The sequence below is a fragment of the Rhinatrema bivittatum genome, chromosome 2 (assembly GCF_901001135.1).
Source record: "Rhinatrema bivittatum chromosome 2, aRhiBiv1.1, whole genome shotgun sequence".
In the NCBI taxonomy this organism is placed as follows: domain Eukaryota; kingdom Metazoa; phylum Chordata; class Amphibia; order Gymnophiona; family Rhinatrematidae; genus Rhinatrema; species Rhinatrema bivittatum.
In genome coordinates, this window is record NC_042616.1 from 175,316,840 (window position 1) to 175,343,246 (window position 26,407).

Genomic DNA, 26,407 nt, shown 5'->3' on the forward strand with positions numbered 1-26,407 from the left:
AGATTGTCCTGGATTAGTGGAGGGGGAGAGGTAGGGTGGCAGGAAATGAGGGAACACACAAACTTTTTCCTATCTCTCTCTCTCTCTCTCTCTCTTTCATATAAACACACACACATGTAACCTTCCCCTTCTCACTCCCCTTTTCCACTTCCTCACTCCCCCTTCCTTTTTTCCTTCTCTTTCACTCACCTCTCATTCACTCCCCATCTCCCCTTCCCTCGGTCATTCAACCCCTTTCCCTCTCTCTCACCACCCTTTCACTCATACCTTCTCTTCCCTCTTACTCATATACACATGCTCATACAAACCATTCCTTTCTCTCATTTGCACAGGCTCTCACACACACAGGTGCTCCCTCTCTCTCATACACACATGCTGTCACACCCACACAAACCAGCTTCCCTCTCTCTCTCATACACACATGCTGTCGCACCCACACAAACCAGCTCCCTCTCTCTCATACACATATGCTCTCACAAACATACACACATGCTCCCTCTCATATACAGGCTTTCACACACAGACATACACACAAGCTCCCTCTCTTTCACACACACACACACACACTCATACTCCCTCTCACCACATAGCCTCTTCTTGATTTCAGCTGCTGGCGGGTTGGGGTGTAATCTGCTTTAAAGTGCCGAAAAGAAGAATATAAATCAAATAAATAAATATGCTGAGAGAAATTGAACATGAATTCACTCAGCACGATGCACCCCTACATCCAGAAGGAGGAATGGATGTGCCTTTGCTCATATAGCCATCCATTTTCTTACTGGCCCTACCTTCACTTCAAGTTGCATTCTTCTCATTATCAATACAAAGTACTCTCTATTTGGCCTGTCAGCAGCTCAGAGTCTTCATCAAATGCCCTGCAATGGTAGCAGCAGACCTGCATCATCAGGGGATTCAGGTTTTCCAATAACGGGATAACTGGTGAGTCACAACAACCTCTTGGGAAGAAATGTTACTCTTTGTGCAAGACAATCCTCCATCTTCAGGAATCGGGGTTCTGGTGAATTTTGAGATGTCAAATCTAATTCCAGCTCGGGATAACATTCATCAGAGCATGGATAGATTCACTACAATAAAAGGTGTGTTTTACCATCAGATCAAAAGCACACCATGAGATCATTCATTCATTTTCAAGCTAATCACCGCTCAGCACTTGTCAGCCTGACAGATTCCTGTCACCTTAAGTCATATGGTGGCGGTCATACACGTGGTCCCTCTTACCAGCCTTCACAACTGTTGCCTGCAGTTGGGTCTGTGCAGTCAATGGTATCAGCTAACTCAGCCACTATAAACAATAGTATGGGTTTTGGTAGACATGAAATGGCAATTGCACTGGTGGTTAAACCCCCGCATGTTTTAGGACCACTTCATGCTCTCCCCCATCCTGTATCCTTAGTCCCCACCCAGAATCCTTTCAGACCCAGGATTCTTGGTCTCTCAAGGAAAAAGCTATTATCAGATCAATCTGCTGGAAATATGAGTGATTAGATATGCTCTGTCAATGTTCACACATTTTCTTCAAGGAAAGAATATCTTGATTCTGTTAGAAGGGCAGTCCTTGTTGATGTCAAAGGGGGGTAGCCCTCCGGCCACTCCATAAGCCCTTTCAGACTACAGGCAGTGATGTTGGATCCCTGTGTGGTGAGGCAGCAAGAAGCACCACCGATGAGCCTGACCACAGGCAGAAGTGCCAAAGAGGGACCTGGGAAGGCTTCACCTATACTAACAGTCATTCCCTCAGGTTGAGCTCTCGGTGCAGATGGCCAGCAGGACTTAGGCGGATCCCAAAATATAATCAGGCACAGGCAGAAGCCAAGAGACAGGCAGCGGTCAAGCAGACTCCAGTAACCGGTCTGGGGTTGAGGCAGGCAACAAGCAGGCAGGAGCAGCATCTAGAACCAGCCACACAGCAAGCAAGTTAGGAACAGGCCAAGGAACCTGTTGCCAAGGCAAGGGGTCCGGATCCAGGTCCAGGCAGGCTGAGTAGTCTTGAGCGTGTGACATTTTCGGGGCAACTACCCGACTCTCACCAGAGTGCACAGAATTATGCACACGCCCTATGCGTCTCTTCGCCGGATCCTAGTAACACAGATGTCAGAGCGTGCAATGGCAGCTCCCTGCCATTCAGTGAGTGACCGAAACCAAGGGTTCTAGGAAGGTGGCTGAATTCTAACAGATTGAAATCAACAACCAAATTGCAATGTTTTACATTATTAAACAGGGAGGCACAGGGTCATGGGCCATCTGCCAGGAAGTGTTAAAGATTTGGCAGTGGGCGATCAAGAATTAAACTGTTCTACAGGCCACTTGTCTTCCAGGGATATCCAACACACTGCCTGGTCGTCTCAGCAGGGTATTTCACCCACATGTCTCTAAAACAGTCCACAGTCTGTCAACCTATTCACATTGAAGCGGAACAGAAAGCTCGACCAGTTTTTCTTAATTTTACCCAGCAATTTCAGGTTAGCTGAGGACCCCGCTACTGAATTGAGGAATACGCCTCATGTATGCTTTTCCACCGATACTATTGATCACCAAAATAGTAGAGACCGTGCCTGCTTAATCCTCATAAGTCCAGTATGACCCAGGCAAATGTGGTTTGCATATCTTATACGACCCTCTAGCAGTCCTCCAATACATCTCGGGGCAGACTTTGCCTTGTTAACTTAATACAAAGGAATGCTGTCCCATCTGAATCTTCCATTACTCAACCCAATGGCATGAATGTTGAATGCACAATAATTGTGGATCTCTTTGCCTAGAAACATTGAAGTTATAGTGGTTTTCACTAGAAAACCCTCAACTAAGTAGAACTATGCTTTTAAATGGAATAGATATTCCAGGTGTTGTCAGCAAAATGCCTTGGATCTGTTCTCTTGCGAGCCCAAGCATTTGTATCCTACTTGTTCTTCCTGTCTGACTCAGGCCTTGCTGTGTCCTCTGTCATGGTACATTTCAGCATCATAGCGGCTTATATCACAATAGTGGATGAGCCCATCTCTGCTCATCCACTGGTTTTAAGATTTATGAAAGGTTCATGGCATGTGAAGCCTCCGCTATAGAAACCTCCAGTTTCATGGGTCTTTAAGGTTGCTTACTCAGTAAATGCTCTACTGCAGCTTTCATCTTGGGACTCCCCACATGCCATGGCTAATTCAGCCTGCTTATCGATGAAAAAAGTAAGTTTGCTTACCATAAACAGTATTTTCCTTAGGATGAATTAACCATGTGAAATACTCACCCACCTTCCTGGAGAGTCAAATACCTAGCTAGTTTTAAGCTCTGTTATTGCTTGAGGAGACTCATGAGATAATGCCCGTATGGGAGCACCCATACATGCTCAGAGCTAAAAAATGTAGGAGCTAAGAGAGACGAGTCTGTCCAGTACCGCCAGATGGTATCACCCATATGTTATGGCTAATTCATCCTGCTATCTATGCAAACTTGCTGACAAGTAAACTATTAGAATAGACTGTTACCTGCCTGACTATCACACTATGCAGGGACCTGCTTTGAAAAAAAAAAAAGTTATGAAACCCAATCTCACATTATTTAAATATATAATAATTATTTTTTCTAATGCAATATAACGTACGACTGAAGGTTTGTTTGCAGTCTGGTCTGAGGTGGGGGAGTGAGATGCATAAGGCAGTGTCTCCCTCCGGGTACCGTGGAATGAATTTCCTGTGGTGTCAGCCAAGTATTTCTTTTGGGGATAAAATGTCAAACCAAATGATGTGCTTCTGTTAAAAGCTATATATGCCCATTTGCTTTTGAAATTGTTTTTTTTTTTTGGCAAAAGAGAGGAAATCATGAGTTGGACCAAGAGATGGAGAAATCAAGCCCAGAAACAAGAGTTGATTTTGTGAGGGAAGTAGGGTCTGTGACTGTTAACCCTAAGGGAAGTAATCCTTAATCCTTATTTTTATTGTTTTGTAATTATTCACACTTTAAAGGTGTTTTAAGCTCTATTTTTCAAAGGGTTTAAATTCATTCTCTACCTAAGGCCAAATTCTTTTGAAACACAGGCCCATAAATATTAACAGGAACTGTATGTATAGTTCTGTATCAGTTTAGTAGCACTATTGAAATGATAGCTTTATCCAATCTGTTATCACTGCTACTACTTTTGATTTTTACCTTGGCATCTTGATAACTTATGAGGGATTTTATCACTAATAAAAACGTCATTACTCTGTGTTATATCCACAGACTATATACTTTATTTTCTGGTGTGCCAAGTTTAGATTCACGTTTTTGAAGTGCAAGCCTTGCTGGAACATCATCTGCCTATGCCTGACTTTTTTCCAGTTTTACTTTAGACCTATATTTTCTCTTCTCTGAGATAAATAACAAGTCCTCTTCTGATGCAGATCAGTGGTTCCCTAACTTCTACTCATTCAGAATCTACTTTTTAATGGCAAACTATCTGAAGGTCCACCACAGAGTAAAATGACACCAACTCAAAATGAGTACAGCTCATTGGATTTTCAGATGATACAAATTTGCAAGCTTGATGTTTGACCGATATCTTGCCAAGCTTCTTTTTTTGTCGCTTTATTTAAATGGGAAATTCTCAAGACTCTTCTCCATCCCTTATTCCACTGATAAATGACCCAGTGCTGGTTCTCTTGTCATAGTTTAGGAAACATTTTTGGTATAAGATAAGTGACAGTAACAGAATGTCCTGTCTCTTTTGACAGAGTGCTATGGTTCTCATGAACGCATACTGCAATAAAATCCTGCAGCCTGTGGATGGCAATTGTTGCCAGCCTCTGCCTCCACTCACCATCATACAGAAGCTGACAGCTTGCTTTTTTGCTGCATCTATTATTGGGTACTTAATTCTCAGCATAGTTCATCGCAATAATCATCGTAAAAGTAAACTGTGCACCGACGTAGAAAGTGGAGAGGAGAAGAAGCCCAGTACAGCTACGCAGACTACCTCTGTGCTGGAAATACTCCTGTTCTCTTTCTGCAAGCTGGGTCTGATCATGGCCTATTTCTACCTGTGCGACAGAGCAAACTTATTTATGAAGGAAAATAAATTTTATACACATTCGTCTTTCTTCATACCACTTATCTACATCCTGGTTTTGGGAATATTTTATACTGAAAACACTAAAGAGGTAAGACAGTGTTTTTTCCATTGATCAGGTGTGAAAATAATTCTTGATTTAAATATCAGTATTATTGATCTAAGATGATCGAAACCTTACTTCCTTCTAGTAGGAGAGTTTTAGTTTGATACATTTTTTGGGTTGGTGTTTCTTGGCATTTGAAAATCAGATGGGTGAACTGGAGTGGTAAAATACCAGAGGGGTATTAAAGAATGAATGCAATAGAAAATAGGCTGTTGGAAAATATCTGTCTTATGACTTATGGTATTTTCTAATTGTTCTGGCATGATGCATGCAAGATATGTTTTGTGTACCTGGGGCAGAGTCCAATTTAACATCAGCTGGTGCCACTTTCAATTTTTACACTAGCATTGGCTACTCCTGCCTTCATGTTACTCAGAAGACTCAAACCACTTCTAACACCAAAGAACTTTCGATCAATCCTACAAGCATTGATTTTTGCAAGCACCGACTACTGCAATGCGCTACTACTAGGCTTACCATACACCTCACTCAGACCACTACAAATTTTGCAAAACACTGCTGCAAGAATTTTGATTGGTAAAAGTAAGAGAGACCACATCACCGAAACCCTAGCTGAGTTACACTGGTTACCTGTTGAGCAGAGAATACAATACAAAACACTCTGCATCATACATAAATTAATACATAACGAAAAAGCAGAATGGCTTAACACAGCCCTCCGCGTACACGTACCAAACAGAAACCTAAGATCAGCGAATAAAGCTCTCCTTACTATCCCATCAATTAAGACAGCAAGACTAACTCAAGTGAGAGAGAGAGCACTATCCTTGGCAGGACCCACACTGTGGAACACCTACCACTAGAGTTAAGGTTGCAAAAAGACAACAAAACCTTCAGAAAAGGCTTAAAAACTTGGCTTTTCAAGCAAGCCTACGAAACAGAGGAGGGGAAACAGTGAGGCAGGCGAAGTGAGAGGTATGAACAAATAAAGTGTGTAGCCATATTTCTGGCTGTTTCTACTCTACCTTCTCGTTCTTCACCAGAAGTAAAGTTGACACTTATAAAGTTAGAATTGTTTTTAAACTGATAACTCCTGGACAGTATTGTATCACAAATCAAGTATTTGATTTAGAAAACTATGTACGGAATCAAAATTACGGCACGTGTGTAAATTAATAGATCTCAGCATCCTTATTTTATGTGCCCTATTGTAAACCGTTGTGACGGATCCTTCTTAACGACGGCATAGAAAAGATTTAAATAAATAAATAAATGTTTTGAGATGATAGAAGGGGTAGGACTGAAAGGAGGCCAGCTCCTCTGATTTGTCACGCTGGAGGAGGTGACAGCCAGCCCCAGTGATCTCTCACTTGGAGAAAGGGAGAGAGTCAGCCCCTTTCATCTTTATTCAGATAGAGGTAGATCTTTAAAAAGTATGCCAGATTTTATAAGATACGCGCGTAGCCGCGTGTATCTTATAAAACCCGGGGTCGGCGCGGGCAAGGCCGCACAAAATCGGCAGCCTGCGCACGCACCGAGCCGCACAGCCTGCCTCCGTTCCCTCCGCGTCCACCCACCCCCGGCCCTACCTAAATCCCCCCCCCCCCACTACCTTTGTTGGGCAAGTTACGTATGCTGCCTCGCATCCCCCGGCACAGGCCGCAGTGCCGGGGGACCGTAGCCACGCCCCCGGACCCGCCCCCTGACCCCCGGACACACCCCCTCCCGCCCTTTTACGAAGCCCCGGGACTTATGCGCATCCCGGGACTTTGCGCTCGCCGGCAGCGTATGCAAAATAGGTGCGCCGGAGCGCGAGTGGGGAGATGGTGGACTGGCATCTGCGATCTGTCATAGAGGGGGGGGAAAGGGGGATCAGGTCATAACAGCTCCTTACGACCTAACGAATGGCTAGGGGGGGGGGGGGGATGACTGGAGCCTCGTTGGTGTTACCGTCGCTGGTAAAGCTGATGTGTAATACAGATTGTAAAAATGGCTTTAACATCAGACTTACTAATGACTTTATAACTTTTAGTAAGCTATGTGTTCAAATCATCTTTGAACACACCACTGATTTTAATGTTGCTTATAATGCTTTAAATCTAAATAGATGGCTAGCAGCCTCTAAACTCTCACTAAATGGGAGGACACTGAAGAATGCACATAGTGCACCCAGCATTACACAATATAGTACGCCAATAAGAAAGGAGCATAAAATAGTATAATGATTAGCTGCTACTTTGTAACCAGTCAGAACAAAAAGCAAGCAGAATGAAGCAAAAACATATGTTTTATAACATAGAGAAATACCTATAGTACCTGAATGTAAACCGGTGTGATATCTCGTTTGAGATCGAATGTTGGTATATAATTAATAAATAAATAAATAAATAAATAAATAAATAGTAAATGATGGCAGATAAAGATCAGTTGGAGCATGCAGTTTGCCCAGGTTAGATACTTCCTCTGGTGTTTCCTCCACCCTGGTTAGATGGGCATATAAATTCCAATTTACAAACAAACATCAGATCCCTCCCTCCCCATATTATCTTCCATATGACCTCCCCCCCCCACACACACACATACTCCCTTCCATATCTGTCCAAAGCTTACGTTTTCCCAACAGGTTTCTTTGTGCTTCGTGTAGCTGTTCTTACATTCAGTATATTTTTGTGGGTGACACATTTTGCTTTTACTTTAGACTAAAATGCTAAATAGAGAGCAGACGGATGAATGGAAAGGCTGGATGCAACTCGTCATACTCATCTATCACATCTCTGGAGCCAGTACCGTAAGTAGACTGCAGCTGCGTCTGTTCAGAGCCACAGCAGGCTGGCCTCCTCTTTTCTTTTCCTGCAGAGGAATCCTGTGTTGCAGAGCCCCCTGGTGGCTGAGCGTGTGCATTGTTCTAGTTTTTGTGTTTGCACAAGGACCATATGTGGTTTTTATCTTACTGGCTTGAGAAGGGTAACCTTCACCATCCTGTGAAGATGGTGAATGTCTCAGGGAAGGAGTCAGACCCCGGTTTTTCACTTGGTAGCATGTTTTGCTAGATACTGTATTAACCAAGTCCACCTTTTGGGAGTTCTCATCACTTTTCTCCTAATTGTACTGATCACCCCTTGTTCAGCGGTGTGTCCAAGTTCTAACTTAAGAGGCATAAAACGATGATGTGAAATTTTCATGCAGACTTCACTCTGAATATTGTTAGACGTATAAAAATGAAACGTTTTTCAAAGCGTTAAATGCATATGTTTTAAGCATCCCCACGATTGTGTTTATGCATTCTATGACTTCAATTAGCATATTTTATGTATATGAAAATATTCATCTGCCTGTGTAAAATATATTAAGGAGCCTTAACATCAGAAGTTTGTTTAGCAAAACAGTAACATTTTGAAAGAATCATGCAGCACCATGTAATCAAAAAGGAAGTATTGCTAACTATATGAAAAAGAGTCATTTTTCACACTAATCCTAACATGGTTGATAGCAAATATATTATCCAAAGTGTGAATTATTCACATGATGGAAGCCCTTAGTAAAGAGAACTGTAAATCACTGCCATTCTGGAACCACAAAATGTACTTTTTGCCACTTAAAGGGACCTAGGCCTGGCTCTCCATTACTGTAAGAACACTGGGAGTTCAGAGCTGGGTGCAGACAGATGCAGGGTCTGCAATATAAATCCTAAATACAGAGACTTGAGGGAGGAGACAGGTGGACATGAGAGAAACCTTCAAATATCTAACAGGCTTTGCTTCAAGTACAACCGGGACTGGTTTCCAGAATATCTGCGATGTTCAAGATTGCCTTTGTTGAAGGCCAGTCCATGGAAAAGGTGCAGAATATATTATTTTCTGAGAAAACATCGGATAATTCATCTTTTTGCCCTTATTCTCCAAAACTAAGTGTGCAAGAATAGTGCTAATTCCACTCCTTTTTATGTCAGGAACAGAAAAATATTTGTGTGTGAGGTCATCTCTATTTTATTGTTAAGAAATTGAACCTCTTAAAAGTGATGAAGGGAGCAGAGATGTAGGATAGTGGCCCACAGGCATAAATGTTGCTGTCCTTTGTGCTCTTCCCAGCATCCTTTGCATGCTGCTCCCACATTTATGGAAGCATTCCTACATTCGAGGTTTTCATCTTTTAAATGTAGAGTGCCAACCCTGTGGAACTCATTACCCTGTGAGGTTCGAATGGAAAAAGATTGCTTTTGGTTTCATTAAATGTTAAAGAGCTGGCTTTTTGAACAAGCTTTTAAAACTAAATACATTTACTACCATTAAGGGCAATTTTATAATTTTTCTTATAATTTGGATGAATTTTAGTACTTCAGCTATTTTATTGGACTCCGTTATACTGGGTTATTATGTGATATTTTATGTTTATTATTTGTGTTCTGTATAACTTGCTGTATTGATTGGATTGTAAATCATTTTGCTTATTCAAAAGGCAAAAAATTAAGGATGGATATCCTAAAAGTAAAACCTGTTCTTTCATTCAATAGTTCTTGCCTGTATACATGCACATCCGGGTCTTGGTCGCTGCGTACCTGTTCCAGACGGGTTACGGTCATTTCTCGTTCTTCTGGATTAAAGGGGACTTTGGAATCTACCGCTTATGTCAGGTGTGGTATTTAACAGACTTTCTCTTGTTACACTCTATTAAACTATTCAGTGCTCTACATACCCCCTCCCCCCTAGAAATGTGGCTCTAATGAAAGAGAATAAAGAACCCTTTAGGTGGCAGTAAATCTAAAATGAGATTTGGTAACCGAGCTCAGTTTTGGAGCTGGAAGGATGATTTGACGCCCGGAAGCCAGTGAAAGCAGTGGGACACTGACAGGAAGTAGACTTTCCAATGCTATTGCTTTATATGAACATTTCTGATTCTGGTATCAGTACTTCAGAGCAGTGCGTCATTGAAAAGAGCAGCAGGAAAGAGCCTAGGTGAGGTTTTGTTGTGGTTTTTTTTTTTTTTTTTGTAAAGTATGTAGATTTGCCTCTTCATTTTATATTGCTTAGATACAGAGCAGAAATGTTTTATTTCACAAAGGAGGGTTTCCAACCAGTCCTGTTTCTGCTTTTCTATAAAAATTCCAGCCAAGTTAACAACAAGGAGTGGTCACCAAGACTTTCACCTCTTAAGGCTGTTTTGAGGGAGTCCTAACATTCACGGCAATGTTTCTCCTGTTTGAACTTTTTTCTCTGATACTGGTTTGGTTTTAAATAAAAGGTATAACATTGTTGCAGCCTTGTGCACTTGTAATAGCACAATCGAAATAAGTCATCTCAGTTTACTGCCGTTTTGCATTGTCATTTCTACAGCTAAAGTCTGTTTTACTAAGGCTTTTTTCCCATTCTGTTTCTGTGGAGAAAGAAGCTTAGTAAATCAGGCTCTTAATTAGAGCAGTGGAACAATTTGTTTATTTAATGCAGCACTTCAAGGAAAGAGTTAGAGTTAGACTCTCAGAGTTAATCTTATGTCTAGTTGTTGTACTATATGTGGACCAACAGGATGTTGTTTCTCTCCCTTCAGGTGCTGTTCCGTCTCAACTTCCTGGTCGTGGTGTTGTGCATAGTAATGGATCGGCCTTATCAGTTCTATTATTTTGTACCACTAGTCACATTCTGGTTCTTTGTTATCTATGCGACAATGGCTATTTGGCCTCAAATCCTGCAGAAACAAGCAAATGGTAAAGTTGAAATTGTAGTTCTTTGATTTATTCATCTTGAGTTCGATTTGCCCAGATTCTTTTGTCAACTGGAAGATAGCTAATAGAGTTTCCAAATAGGTTTTGCCAAATAGTAAGCATTGTAAAAGGAGATATTTGTCCAAAAAAAAAAAAAAGATATTTCCAGTTGCTACAGCTGATGATTGCATGAAAGGTGGTCAGGAAGTATGAGATGACTTTATTTTATTTTACATTTAGCTCATATCTTTTCATTGGTAACTCAAGGTGTGCTACATTCAGCTACAGTAGGTATTTTCTTGCCCCAAAGGGCTTACAGTCTGAGTTTTTACCTGAGGCAACGGAGGGTAAAATATCAGTATGATCTGAATCCTAACTTCCTGCTGCTCTAACCTCTAAGCAGCTATTCCCCCTCCTGCGCACTTAGGTTTTGTAGAATGTGTGTTTCACGGTTTTGTGTGTGACTGGGAGCGATTCTTATTTGACATCACAATTGCAGAAGACAAGGTGCCGAAGACTGCAACCTCATTGGTTAAACAAGCTTTTAAAGAGCTTGCTTTGGGAAACTATATTTAGTTGATGGCTATCTGAAGTTGATGAGAGGGAGATATTGTCATGTGATGTTCTGTGTCAATGGTTCCCAAATGGGGTCACAGAATCGTTAGCTTGGGGTCATGAGTGCATCCTCATAGATTAAACTCTCTCTCCCCCCTATCCCCAAGAACACAGCTGCTTCTGAAGCCTGCGCCATCGCCATTGTGTGGGCAGCAGACATAAATAGCAAACTCGTGCTTTCCTCGGGTTTATCGTTTGCTTGATAGCCAAGTGGGAGAACGCAGGCAGGAAATACAGTGAAATGATGGCAATGCCTAGTAAGAAATACAACAACCCGATCACCTCCCCAGTGTTCCTTCTTCACCTGCTGTTGACCTTGGTCCTAAAATGAATGCTACTATTTGCAGATAGTAACCCCCTTGCCATGCTCCTAACTTCCCCCCCTGAACCCATCATAGTTCTCGCATGCTGCTGTTGTATTGTTGTTCTGCTTGTCCACTGCCACAATTACCATTGCCGCCAGCCCAGGCCAAACAATGTACCAGTATGGCAGGCCTGCTTTCTGTCCTGCCCCTCTGCCACGATCATTGCTGTTGCAGTCCACCCAAGCCAAAAATGTCTGTGTTGCAGGCCTGCTCCTGCTCCTTCTCCTGCTCCCTCTGCCATGATCCCTGGATCAAGGGTCAAGCATTCTCTAATGAGCAGATATGTATTGTGCATTTCTAATTGGGACTTGCCTAACACCTTGAATATCAGGGATTTGCATGTTGTTTTTTTTCTGCAGGGCTCATAACCCTATGGAAGTAATTTTCAAAGAGTTACGCACGTAAATGCAACATACCGTCACAGCAGTTTTCAAAACCCATTTACCCATGTTAAGTGCACTTAAAGCAGGCAAAATCTATTGACAATTCAGTGACACATTTTGTAGCAATTTTAAAAAGCCCACTTAAACACACAGGGGTGGATTTTAAATGCCCTGCGCACGTAAATCCGGCCGGATTTACACGCGCAGGGCCCTCTCGCGCCGGCGCGCGCGTAAGTCCCGGGGCTTCATAAAAGGGGCGGGGAGGGGGCGTGCCGTGGCGTTTTGGGGACGGGCCCGGGGGCGTGACGCCGGCCCGGGGGCGTGGTCGAGGCCTCCGGACCAGCCCCCGGGTCGGGTGATGGCGCGCCAGCAGCCCGCTGGCGCGCACAGATTTACGTCTGCTTTTAGCAGACGTAAATCTGCCAACAAAGGTAAGGGAGGGGTTTTAGATAGGGCCGGGGGGTGGGTTAGGTAGGGGAAGGGAGGGGAAGGTGGGGGGAGGGCGAAGGAAAGTTCCCTCCGAGGCCGCTCCGAAATCGGAGTGGCCTCGGAGGGAACAGGCAACGCGCACTGGGCTTGGCGCGCGCAGGTTGCACAAATGTGCACCCCCTTGCGCGCGCCGGCCCCAGATTTTATAAGATACGCGCGTATCTTATAAAATCCAGCGTACTTTTGTTCGAGCCTGGTGCGCGAACAAAAGTACGCAATCGCGCAAATTTTTAAAATCTACCCCACAAAGTGTAATTTATACACGTAAAACCCAGTTTTAAGCATTTAAATTCTTTTGAAAATCAGGCCCTAATTATTTTTAACTTATAATGTGATTGCATTTGTTGCCAAACTTGCTGAATATCTTTTGATCATAATTTTTAAAATCCAGAATTTGTATTGAACTCTTACCGCTGTAATCTATAATGAAATGCTTTTATACTCTGGGTATTAGAGGAACATTGGTCTTGGCTAAAGTATTAATTTTGTAAAGAAGCAAAGCTGGAGCTGGCAAGGCCTAATGTGACCACCTAGTAGAGGTGGTGGATTCCATCACTGTAGTAGATTTTAAGGATGTGCATTCAGTGACCATTCATTCATTCATTTCGCTGTTATGTGTGTACCTCAAAGTATGCGCTTACGTGGTTGTGTGTAGCTCACGTACCGGCGTACTTGAGGTACGTGCATAATGGCGAAACAAATGAATGGCCGCCTAATGCACATCCCTAAATTAGATTTTGGGCATATTGGAACAAATATGGAGGACAGTGGTGGGAAAAACATTGAGAGGTCAGGTCAGATTTATAGATGAAAGAGAAGCTGGTGTTGGTTGCATAGGGGAATTTATATAAGCAGCTATCAAAAGTAGCCCTCATTTACTATTTCACTGTTCTGGCAGTATTGTAGGATAGACAGTGCTACAGCAATTAGATGGTAAATGTTCTAATTATTTTTATGTGAAGAAATTAACAATACTCTGCTAATCCAGCTCTAAAAGCAGTTCTTGTCTTGAAATACTTCTATTTGTTGTATGCATATCTGTAATTCCTAGTAACAGCACTAAACAATTTGAAAGGTTAAAATTATTTTATTATTTTTAGACTGTGCATTGCATTTTTATTGTTGTAATCTGCTCAGCATGGGATACCATTATATGCGGAATATAAATTATTTTAATAAATACATATATTCTGTTCTAAAATAATGTTTGATTTTACATTATATGAAAACTATTTTGACAGTTTTACCGGAATGATGAATCATATTTTAACTGTTTTGCATTTAACGACACTAAATTTAGCAAGCGAGATTTGCTATAGTTTTCCATTTATATTGAAAAGAATAATCAAATGTCCTGGTCTCTCTTCTCTTCTCATATCTCACAGGAAACTGCTTATGGCTTTTTGGCTTGCTGCTGAAACTTGTTTTCTTGCTAATGTGCATATGTTTTCTGACATACTCCCAGGTTAGTATGCATGTCTTCATTTTAGATTTTAGAAATTGAAAGCTGTTGTCATTTTGGAGTAAAGTGCTGTCCTGCAATTTCTAGTCTTGCAAACTCTGAAAGTTCCATGATTGCTGTGAACTTCATATTAGAGAGAGCCGTCCATGCCTCTCCATGGCCTTCACGGCCCTGTGACTAGACGGCATCTTCTCAGCTTTCACAAGGTTCTAATCTTCACAGGATGCTCCTGGTCCCTCACAACTTTTGACCAGGCTCCAGCAAACCCTTACAGTCCCAGTTAGACCCTGTGTGAACCTGGCGATTATGGCATCCTGGTCCTCGCTTGTCCTTGGTTCCTTGGCTTCTAAGACTCTGCTGCTGTCCTGCCTTACCAGTATCCAAATACTTTTTCCTAAAATTATCTTTTCTCTTGTTGCCTCTGCTTTTTTTTCTTATGAGACCAGAACGTTGTGGTTGACATCGGTGGAGCTTGGTCCCTCCATCTCCCTAAGGTCCATCCTAAGGACACCTTTTTTTTTTTTTTTTTTTTTTTTTAATCCTTTTTCACTTGGTGCAACATTGCCGCCTCTTCTTCCCAAGAGCATAGCTTCTCACCTTTCCTTCCATGGCATTCTGCCTGGTTCTTCGCTCTAGCTGCATAGGTGCTGTTACCCTAACATATGAGGATACAAATTAAGTGCCAAGAATTTTATGACAGAGAAAGCTAATCACAAACATGTAAGTTATCCCATGAAAAGATATTACCCTATGACTTGTTTGTTGATCCTTACTTCTACATGGTAGAGAATATTATTCTCTTAGAGGTTGATTTTAAAAGCGTTGCTCGTGCAAAAACCTCCAAATATGTGCATATGTGGGCCGTACATGAGCAATGGGGATTTTAAAAGCCACAATTTCATGCGTATATACACATGCATATGAGCGAGCAAAAAATAATGGGTGGATAAGGGATGGAGTATGGGTAGGGCCTGGGCATTCCGGGGTGGAGCCAACTTTTATGCACATAACTCCGCATTTTAAACTGGAGGCCCCAGCGCAGGGCTGCTTTTTATCCTGAAAATTTACTGCTGCTCCTGATGAGGAGCAGGTCTGAAGATCTCATGTTTTAGGGTTTATATGACAGGGTGAGGGGGTCTGGGTCAACTGGGAGGCGTCCAGAATGAAGAACTAAAGAGGGTCTGGATGACCAAGATTGATTGGACAAACTGGTGGACTAATTGGTAAAACTGGGAATGTCCCTCGCGCGAGCCTGATTTAAAGTCCCACTTACACGTGCACATTAAAGCTGGTAAAGTCCTGTAGAAGATACTCAAAGTAAATTTGCTTGAGTGACCTCTTAAAATTAGGAGTAGACTTATACACGATAGGCATATTTTAAAGTGAACAGATGACGAAGGACATTCCTTCTGACCTGGGAAATCTACCTACATTCCCTCTGGTGGGCGCAGGGTTAGGGGGGGTGTGGGGAGAGGGGGGTTTGTTTCTGACATCCTTTTTCTTGTTGTAACTTGTTTGAAGCGGATGCTGGACAGTGTACACCAGTGTCGGCTTTGTCGTTAAAGTGGTTTAAAATGGAAACTCAATAAAAAGTTTGAAACTAAAAAAAAAAAAATTCCAGTGCATCTCCGCTCGTGCACTGCTATGTTTGTCTACAGGTGCACACGTGCTCGTTTTAAAATTAGCCTGTTACTGTTAAACGGAACGTAAGTGATATGCTTCCTATGCCTCTTCCCACTTCTTGGACAGTGTGCTCAGTTTTCTTTTCTTCTTTCATATGGCTGTTTATTAAACTCATTTTCTTTTCCCATATAGCATTGTATTAGGATGTTTGTTCAGTTCTCCCTGTTCTAAATTAACTTGGCATAAATATACTGTAGGTAAACTGGGCTTGGGTTTTCTTATATAGTACCTTTTTTTTTAGCACTTGGTGACTAGCATATTGCACTTCTAATATCTTTGTAGTCCAGGTGAATGAATGAAATATGTTTGTCTTTGAACCAGTCGAAGTGAATGCTTATAGAAAATATTTTTAATAAGCTGATTGAAAGTGTATTGACTTTGTTAGTGATAACCTAATATCTTCCTTTTTCATCCAGTTAGACCAGTCAAGACGTGTTTATTTCACCTGCCAGCTGATGGAGAAAGAGGGCCACATGTTTCCAGTGACATCATCACTGCTCTTAGGAGTGATAACAGATTAGGCTCTGACCAGTATTCTCTGTCTCTAGCAGATGGTAGACACATGCTGAACTGATATAGCAAGATCCTAGACTCTTTAGGGTTGGTCTTCTGGCCTTAGTGTGATTGAACAGGTGGATTGAACAGGTGTTAATCAGTTCTCTGGTCAACAGTCTTTGGAGCTGATTCCCATTGCTGAGCAGCCTCAACACCCAGATCAGTAGCTTTTGCTCTTTCCCTGGTGGAACAGGTCTTGGAGTATGATCCCAAGTTGTCTTATGGTTCTGGTTGATCTCCCCTGCCAGGAGGCTCCTAGGGCCTTTGGCCAGGTTGAGCATAACAGGTGGTTTCCTGTAAAAATAAGAGAAGAGATCAGATTGTTTTTCCTTCTCTACCACACTCATTTTCTCTCTTCTCTCTTTTGAACAATCATATGTAGAAAAAAAATAGAATTGAGTGGCATGGAGCAAAGAGCAGTTAGTGGAGACAGATGAAGCTGAGATCCCGCAGCTGTTGGAAGGGGATATGGTTTCTTCTTGCAAGCCTGGGGGGCTACTGGCCTTTTTGGCAGGTTTGACCTGGTTTTCCCACACAATCAGTGCCATTTTATTTTGGTGCTAATCAGGGAGCTTCGAGGGAAGGGGGTCACAGTGGTTCCCAGAGAGATTCAGGGCCTCTTCTGTTATTGATTTTGCTCTGCAGCTCTGTGCAGCAAGTACTGCTTTTGTGGACATAATTTCTGAGCAGGGTCACAGGTATGGATTTGTGGGAGTCAGCCCATGTGTAGAGCAGCTGGCTCCTTTTGTTCCACGTCATGGAGGAGCCCAGGGCCTGTGGGAAGGCCAGCAAAGGATGTCCTTGGCCTCCTGGTTTCCATAGGAGAGACAGAGCAAGGGGAACTGGCAACTTTGGGTTTGATGGTGGGACCGCTCTGGGGTCTCTCTGTTTGGTGGACCACCATTTTGGAATCACCATGCAATCAGGCCTCCCCAGCTCTTGATCCTTGAGTTTTCAGTTTCTGGTACCTTAGGTCCTCCAAGTCTGTCCCCAGAAGGGTAGGGAGCTTGAGAGGCCCTTCGGGACTTGGATGCCCTTCCCCAGGGGTATTTTTGCCAAATTTTATACTAATTATATACCAGGCGTGGTGGAGGAGATACCACTGTGGAATGGCCAAGGAGGTTGTGATATGTAAACCTGGTGAGACTAACTGGGACTCCTCTTCACCTACCCGACAACTAGGGCCTGTTATAACAGGGGATCACTAATAAGGTATCCATCTCCCTTTTGTCTTGTGGCCTGGCCTTGGAGGGCTCACTTGCATAGAAAAGGATATCCTTTCTAAGTTATCTCCATGCTAAAGGCCCATAAGAACTTAACTTTGTTGACGTATGTTCGAGTCTGGTTCGTTTTTGAAAATTCTTGAGATTCAGTTGGTCCAACCCTGACAGGCAGACATCTCAACTGTTTTGACCTTTCTGCAGAAGGATTTGGATAAGGGTCTGTCCCTCAAATTTGCTGAAAGGTTCATGCTGCAGCTATTTCTTACTACAGAGGTTGCATTTGAGGAATCTCTGTTGCTGCTCAACATATGTAACCTGTTTCCTCTGATTGGTGGGGGCATGGGTCAAACATGCACCCTCCCTTTAGGGAACCACAGTTTGGTCCTTATGACTCTAATGGGTTCTCCCTTTAAACTGCTTAAGCAGGCTTTCCTGAAAGTGGTTTATCTAGTGGCTATCTGGACCACTAGACATAGGTTGGAGGTAAAGGCCTTATCTTGCAGAAAGCCCTATCTTGGACTGCAAGAGGGCTTTAGCTTTCTATCTCGAATGCACAGCAGGCCACAGACAGTCCTTGCAAATCTTTATATCCTTTGACAGGAACAGGCTGAGCTTTGCGGTGGGCAAGCAAACTCCATCCAACTGGCTGGTGGCTTGTATCTCTTTCTGCTATGCGCAGGCGGACCTTCAGCTTGGAGGCTGCGTAAAAGCTCACTCTGTGAGATCCATGGCAGCACCACTTGCCCACTTGTGAGCGGTTCCCATTGCCGAAATCTGCAAGGCCGCAACGTGAAATTCTCTACACATGTTCGCTGCCCACTACTGCTTGGACCAGAATGGTCGACATGAAAGTAGTTTTGGCCAATCTGTCCTTTGCAGCCTCTTCCAGGCTTAAACCCAACTCTCCCTACCTAGGGCCCATTGTTCGGGTTAAAGCTGTCTTTCTATGTTACCAACAGCACCGCAGTTATTTTTTTTCCCATTGGCACCATTTGTGCCCATTGGCGCCTGTTGGTCATGGTTGTTGCCGGGAGCAGCCTGTAGCTTGATATTCACCCATGTGTGAGGACTACCAGGAGAAAGCAGAGTTGCTTACCTGTAACAGGTGTTCTCCTAGAACAGCAGGATGTTAGTCCTCAGGAAACCCGCCCATCACTCCACGGAGTTGGGTTCTCCTGCGTTTTATTTTATTTTTTTGCTCATGAATTCTATGTTACGAGACTGAAGAGGAACCCCGCGTGGACGCGCAGATAGTGGCATGCTGGGCATGCTGAGCATGCCAGCCAAAGTTCTAGAAACTTTGACAAAAGATTTCTGTGCCGGGCTCAGTCTGATGATGTCGCCCATCTGTGAGGACTAACATCCTGCTGTTCTAGGAGAACATCTGTTACAGGTAAGCAACTCTGCTTTGTGGTCACCTATCTTGAAAACTTTTGTCCTTGACGTCACCTTTCAAATGTATACATGCTGTGTTGGATTCTGGTACGCATCAGAACCCATTTTTCTTTAAGTGTGGTAACTAAAAAAAAAACAAAAAACAAAAGCAGCCACTTTGCTGGTACCACTGGTAATTCTTTGTCACAGGACTGTTCATATTGTCTCTCTTTTAATGTTGCAAACATTTTGAAATGTCACATACTTCTTGCCATTTTCTTTATTCGTTTGTTTTGTCATTTTATTTCTTCCTTGTTCGTGCAGTAATTAGTTTCCAGGTTCCAGACAAAATGTTTTGGAGCATTCAGCTACACAGCTGTCACAAACATTCAGTCTGAATCCCAATATAGCTCTCATTCTGCAAAGATGTCAAAGCAGATAGACTGTCTGTCCTGAAATTCTCCCCTTTACTAGTCAAACAATATCTACCAATAATCCACTTGTCTACACTCATACTCTGAGGCTGGTTTGTAGAAGCATTGAGTGAAGATGCTTCATTTAATTTTTAATAGCTGTAGCTGCACCCGTATTATCTTGTATTTGCAGTAACACAATCGCATGAATAAGCATGCATGTAGTGTTATTGGTGTAGAGTAATGATTCAAAAACAATGTGAGGTCAATATTTAATGAGCCAGCAAGCAGGAAAGTTAACCAGTTAACTTTACCTAGATATTTAACAGAACCTAGGTAACTTTACAGCAGCTGTTTTTCTGATCAGACTTATCTGGCTAACTTCAGCTGGATAAGACTGAGTATCAGTGCTCACCAGCTAAAATTTAGCTCCGCCCCGGAATGCCTCCCTTACCGCCACTTTTTATCCAGGTAGATTATGTGCAGGTAATGAAATTAGCTGGACAAAATTTAGCCAGTCATCAGCGGGGGAATATTCAAATCTTAGGTTTTATCTGAATAACCTTGGCAACCCTTTGAATATCAACTTCTCTGGAAAAAGTCTTACTGAATCCTAAAGATGATATATAACCTTCAGCCTTTCTTGTTTTTGTTCTGCTTCACAGGGTTCATTTGAGAAGATATTCTCTCTTTGGCCCCTTTCCAAGCTCTTCGAACTGAACGGAAGTGTCTTTGAATGGTGGTTCAGATGGAAGTTAGACCGTTATGTATGTTATATTTTGAAACGTAATCCCCAGTAAATGTTTTCAGTTTAGCTTCTTAAGTGTCGTCAATACTCTTGCTAGCAAAAGCTTGATTGTTATAGCTACTTTAAATTACACACAGATTAATTTTCAGTCTCTTTACATTTTATTGTGTTTTATCTAAGGTCTTGAAGGAGCGTTTCATCACTTCTATGTAATGTGTGTTCTTCTTTTCTTTCAGGCTGTCGTTCATGGGATGCTGTTTGCTTTTGTATACCTGGCACTGCAGAAGCGCCATGTGCTCTCAGAAGGGAAAGGGGAACCTCTCTTCTCCAGCAAAGTTTCCAATATTTTGTTATTTATTTCTGTAGTTTCATTTTTGGTAAGTTCCAAAGTTGATGTAGTATTTTTTTGTGCAGTGTAAACCATAAGCCAAGTTTGGCTATCTGAATTCAAAAGCAGAAAAGGGATAGATGAATCTTGCTGGGTCTAATAGAGGGTGGACTTGTGAGCAAGGTGATACTTTCAAGTGCCACTGAATTTTCTAACAATTAACAGCCCTGAGGCATTGTGTCTTGGGAAGCAGTCCTAAATCTGTGTGTCTTATATTGCTTGTGTACAAATTAAACTACATTTTCAAAGATCACTAGGTGGCCAGTGTTGGTGCTGAAAATCACATCCTTCTTAGAACCATAGGGGGTAGTTTTATTTATGTGATTTTAAAACTGCCTGCATTGGTGGAAAGTTTGCAGGTACCTTTTACCCACAGTCTTTATGCTGCAATCTGTGCCTTTTAAAAGTTATCCCAGAAAAACTACTCATGCTTACACCAGCTGATCTGTGCAGGCAGATTTTCTGAGGAAAAATACTTGCATAACTTTTGAATATTCAAAAGTATCCATGCAAGTGCAGACTCATCCCCACCCCTAGGGAACGCCTACCCCTAATGCCACTCTGCGTGCATATTTTTATGCGTATATAGGGCGAGCAGCTTTTTAAAAGCCCATTTCTGTGGGTAAAGCACTGTTTTATGAACGCAGATGGCTTGAAGATTACCCCCCCATGTTTTGCACATGTGTAAAAGCAATACATTTTCAAAGTTTCAGATGCTTGTGTGTTAAACTTCTACTTGAACAAACTTATGGCCTTGCCCTTTTATTTCCATGCTTTTGGGCCTCTGTAAAGCTGCATTTTCAAATGTTTACAATCATTTTATTCTTTTCGTTAATCTTTCTTTTGTTTGCTCCCATTTTATCTTTTCCAAGTTCTATGCCCTGTTCTATGTAATCGCATTCTTTCATGCGTTTGTTTTTCCGTAATAATGTAAACTGAGATGATATGTAACTTCTTACATGAATCCCGGTATATAAAAATGTTAAATAAATAAATAAGATATTCTATAAAGCTCCTTAAGACAAGGTAATTCAACAGAACCATAGAAAGGGCAGGTAACAAATATTTTAAAATAAATAAGTAAATAGAAATGTAATGATTCAATCACCACCAATTCATATTAACACAAACCATAGTTCTAAAAACAATAGTAGTGCATTTTATAATTATAACCAAGTCAAAAATATTTTTTTAAAAGTAGATTATACAGAAAGGGCAAAGAAAAACACTTGTATTAGAGAAAAGATTAAATTGTAGCTATTTTGGGAAGCGTGAAAAGTGTACCTCGCACTACGAGATAGGGGCCACATCCTGGATCCCTATTGTCTTAAGAGTGCTGCATGTTTAGAAACTATGATCAAGTCCCCATTATCAGGAGAAAAAATATTAATTATGGGGAGAGCAATAATCAAAGGCATTTCCATGGGTAAACTGCTGTTTTCCCGCAGAAAAATGGGCGGTTTTGATTATTGTCCAGCCTGTGTAAACCCCACAGGTAAAAGTGCCCATGAAGGTACCCAGTTTTATGTACTCCTATATGAAATACCAGTATAAATCCTTGTCTGAAGATAGGCAGGTCCACCATCGCACATAAGTGGGTCACATGATTGTGCGTGATGTCAAGCCCAACAAATGGTCCACTAAAAGCTTTTACTGCACTTGCACAACAACCCCACAGCAGCTCTCATTTTCCATTTTTCCACTTGTCTATTTGGACATGTTTCAGTAACATCTGTGGCACTTCCTTCAGCAGTTGTATTAATTTCCTCTTGGCCTCTAGCCAGAAACTGTTATTTTAGCCTTTAGGCGGCCTATTTACTAAAGACATTTTAAAAACACGCTACTATGTGTGTTTTTTAATGTGCTTTATTGCCTCCGCCCTGTAAACAACAGGATTCATTAAGGGGTGTTTTAAGCCAGCCTTTAATGAGTCCTGCATTTGTGGGGGGGAACATGGCACCAATCTCCACACATTACTAGCAGTGGGAAGGAATGTGCTTGGCTGCTTTTCCCCCAGATTCTTAAAGGAGCAGCTACCTGCAGGTTACAGTCTCCTTACCTACCAAACTAGTTTTGACTGGGGGTTTCCTAGTAAGTGGAAACTCTTAGTACTTAAATTATAATTGAGTGGTCCATTGCAAGCCTATGTTGGTAGCAGCTGCTACAAAAAGTATGCTCACCACCCACCATTATTTTTTTTTTTAAAGAAATTTTTGACAAATAAAATGGGTTCTCTGTCTTCCATTTTTATCTTTCAGACATATTCAATCTGGGCTAGTAGCTGTAGAAACAAAACTGAATGCAATGAGCTGCATCCATCTGTCTCTGTGGTACAGGTAACTGTCCTTACCTTATCTAATATTATATTTTTGTGTTAATGGTAATAATATAAAATGTCTATGAGTTAGATACCACTTATATTTGCATAAAATGTAGTTATTTGCAATATTGGAATCAATGGACCATCATATTAAGCACTACCATTGATTCCAATATTGCAAATAACTACATTTTATGCAGATATAAGTGGTATCTAACTCATAGATATTTTATTTTACTTTAATAAAATTCATGTATTTATTTATTTAACGGTTTTAAAATTCATTTATTTTGTAGATATTAGCATTTGTCCTCATCAGAAATATTCCTGGATATGCACGTTCTGTATATAGCTCCTTTTTTGCTTGGTTTGGCAAAATTTCTTTAGAGGTAAGTAAATAACATATAGGTGTATGTTATATAAAAAAGTGTTCTTTTTAAGAAAATAAATACATGATGTAGAAGTGTTTATAATATCTATTTTAATCATTTCTTTCAATTCAAATGTATATGCCTCCTTTTTTCCCCAAAATTGACCCAAGGCAGCTGCAAAAATACAATTTTAAGAAATCATATACAATAAATATCAAAATGCAAATAAAATTATACAGTGCAGATATAGCATATGCAATACATTTCCCTTTCCCCATCTCTTTTCTCATAAATAGTAGGGACCAGGAAGAAATATACCCAGTTCTAAGCCCACCCCAAATAAATTGCTTCCCAAAGAACTCCCTTTCTCTACCAGTCACTCCCAAAGGAGCAATCACCTTTGGTTTGTCCTTTCAAGAGCAACCCAACCCCCGGATGGGGCAGCAATGGAAAGAGGCGGACCAAGCCATAAGCAAGTAACTGGCCCCTCCATGGTGGAGTGCTCACTGCCTCGATGGCACTTCTTGTAGCGAATAGAAAGGCAGTATCAGTAGGGAGATTTTAAATTTCAGCCCAATAAGTTTCATTTCCTAATGTGTAGCCAGATGGACTCAGGACCAATGGGTTATGTGCTCCCCTGCTAGCAGATGGAGACAGAGTCAGGTTTCAAAGCTGACATCACCTTAGATACACCCCTGCAGTGACCTCAGCCCTTCAGTATCTCTCCATCTCCTAGCAGATGTGGACATGCTTTTTCTGTCAGGATCGCTGTACGCTTTAGATTGGAGAAAGATTGAGCTACAACCCAAGAAAGAGATCTAGGTGTCATAGTGGATAACACATTGAAATCGTCGGTACAGTGTGCTGCGGCAGTCAAAAAAGCAAACAGAATGTTGGGAATTATTAGAAAGGGAATGGTGAATAAAACGGAAAATGTCATAATGCCTCTGTATCGCTCCATGGTGAGACCGCACCTTGAATACTGTGTACAATTCTGGTCGCCGCATCTCAAAAAAGATATAATTGCGATAGAGAAGGTACAGAGAAGGGCTACCAAAATGATAAGGGGAATGGAACAACTCCCCTATGAGGAAAGACTAAAGAGGTTAGGACTTTTCAGCTTGGAGAAGAGACGACTGAGGAGGGATATGATAGAGATGTTTAAAATCATGAGAGGTCTAGAACGGGTAGATGTGAATCGGTTATTTACTCTTTCAGATAGTAGAAAGACTAGGGGGCACTCCATGAAGTTAGCATGGGGCACATTTAAAACTAATCGGAGAAAGTTCTTTTTTACTCAACGCACAATTAAACTCTGGAATTTGTTGCCAGAGGATGTGGTTAGTGCAGTTAGTATAGCTGTGTTTAAAAAAGGATTGGATAAGTTCTTAGAGGAGAAGTCCATTACCTGCTATTAAGTTCACTTAGAGAATAGCCACTGCCATTAGCAATGGTAACATGGAATAGACTTAGTTTTTGGGTACTTGCCAGGTTCTTATGGCCTGGATTGGCCACTGTAGGAAACAGGATGCTGGGCTTGATGGACCCTTGGTCTGACCCAGTATGGCATTTTCTTATGTTCTTATGTTCTTAACCTAAAGATCCCTCCCCCAGTTGAAAATTCCTGAGGTGATTTCCGAAATCCCTCAGAAGTGTGACTTGGTCCGGTAGCCGGTTCCCGGCGTGGACTTTGCTGCTAATGCAGCTGAAAGGCCGCAGGTGCGGGAAGCCGAACATGGTGGTGACAGCCAAAGCCCACTCTCCCCGCAGCCAGAGACCATCTCTGTACTCAGCTGGTAAGCGCTGAGCCCAGGTAAGTTTGGAAAAAAAAAAAAAAAGAGAGGATTCCTTCCGATTCAGAGATGTTGGAAGGGTTTCAGTAAGACTTCCCCGGTCTCTTTGCTCGGCACGCCATAACAATGTGGTTCCCACGTACGCTGTGCACGTACATCTCTCTAGGCATAGAATTTAGGTTAAGTCAAGCACACGGGCCACAGCCCGCGTAGGCGCCCAAAATCTGTGTGCACAAAATTTTAAGCATGAGCCGCCTGAACACGGCTACCATCCCTAATGGCTCCGGCAGCAAAGAAACATAAGAGCCATTCTCTCTGTGTTGCCTGCATTATTAGGGCTACACAGTCTGACCTTGATCCTTACTTATGTCAGCACTGTGAGGAGGCCCAGAAAGAGCTGGCCTCCGCAGACTTTATTAAGCCCAGATCCTCCCACTCTGAGGATGGGACAGCCACAACCTTAACCGGAAGTGCCCCAAATCTGAGTAATCCCAGGGCTGGGTCTTCCATGGGAGAAGGAAATCCAGCGGCACCTACCCCAGTACCTCCTGAGCTAAGCATGGACCCCGAGGGCCTTCTCTTAGGTGGAATTTTTTCAAGGCCTTCAAGCCTTTCTACAGGCGCAGTCTGCTTTACTTTCCCCTGTCCGGATGGAACCCCAGCTGGTAGGGCCGCCGTCTCCCAGCCCTATGGTAGGCCTCGAAACATGCCTCGTCTCACCAAGGGGGTATCCCTGGTAGGGACCCAGACAGCATGGACAAAGAAGGGGATCCAGATTCCTTGGAAGATGGGAAAATCCCACCAAGTTTGGAGCCATATCAGACCATGATACATTTTTTTCCATAGAGATGAATTGCCGGCCCTGGTTTCCCAGACCCTGAAGACAATGGGAGTTCCTGGGGCGGACTCTATGACTGAACCAAAGAAGAATCCCATTCTGGTGTCTCTATGGAAAGCCTCTTGCTGTTTTCCGGTGCTGGAAGCCATCCAGGAGTTAATTGACCTGGAATGGGATACCCCTGAAGCGAGTTTTAAAGTTGGTCGAGCATTAGAAGCTCTATTCCCACTGGATCCGGCAGCGAAAGAATGCCTGTGTTTCCCTAAAGTGGATGCGCTGGTCTATACTGTTTCAAAGCAAACAACTATCCCAGTGGAGGGAGGAGCAGCCTTAAAGGATACGCATGATAGATGGATGGAGTGCATCCTTAAGCAAACCTTTGACGCGACAGCAATGACTTTACAGATTGCTTCCTGTTGTGCCCTGGTGGTTCGCTCATGCCTGCTCCTCTCTAGAGAGGTGGAAGACTCAAGTGTGTATTCCAGAGAAGCTATGGAGCCCGCTGCTGCCTTTTTAGCTCTTACCTTGTCCGTACCTCAAACAGAGGAGTGGCCTCAGTGGTAGCGGCC

General features: G+C 42.4%; 1 protein-coding gene across 1 annotated transcript in view; it reads left to right on the forward strand.

Moving 5' to 3' along the window:
• The window catches only part of CASD1 (CAS1 domain containing 1), a 125,646-nt gene that overhangs the window by 88,506 nt on the left and 10,733 nt on the right, over positions 1–26,407 (forward strand). The window contains exons 9-17 of the mRNA XM_029588901.1: positions 4,722–5,147; positions 7,822–7,911; positions 9,634–9,753; positions 10,665–10,821; positions 14,056–14,135; positions 20,046–20,147; positions 20,365–20,505; positions 22,775–22,852; positions 23,133–23,225. Coding sequence (XP_029444761.1) covers positions 4,722–5,147; positions 7,822–7,911; positions 9,634–9,753; positions 10,665–10,821; positions 14,056–14,135; positions 20,046–20,147; positions 20,365–20,505; positions 22,775–22,852; positions 23,133–23,225 — 1,287 coding nt within the window. The remainder of the gene's footprint in view (positions 1–4,721; positions 5,148–7,821; positions 7,912–9,633; positions 9,754–10,664; positions 10,822–14,055; positions 14,136–20,045; positions 20,148–20,364; positions 20,506–22,774; positions 22,853–23,132; positions 23,226–26,407) is intronic.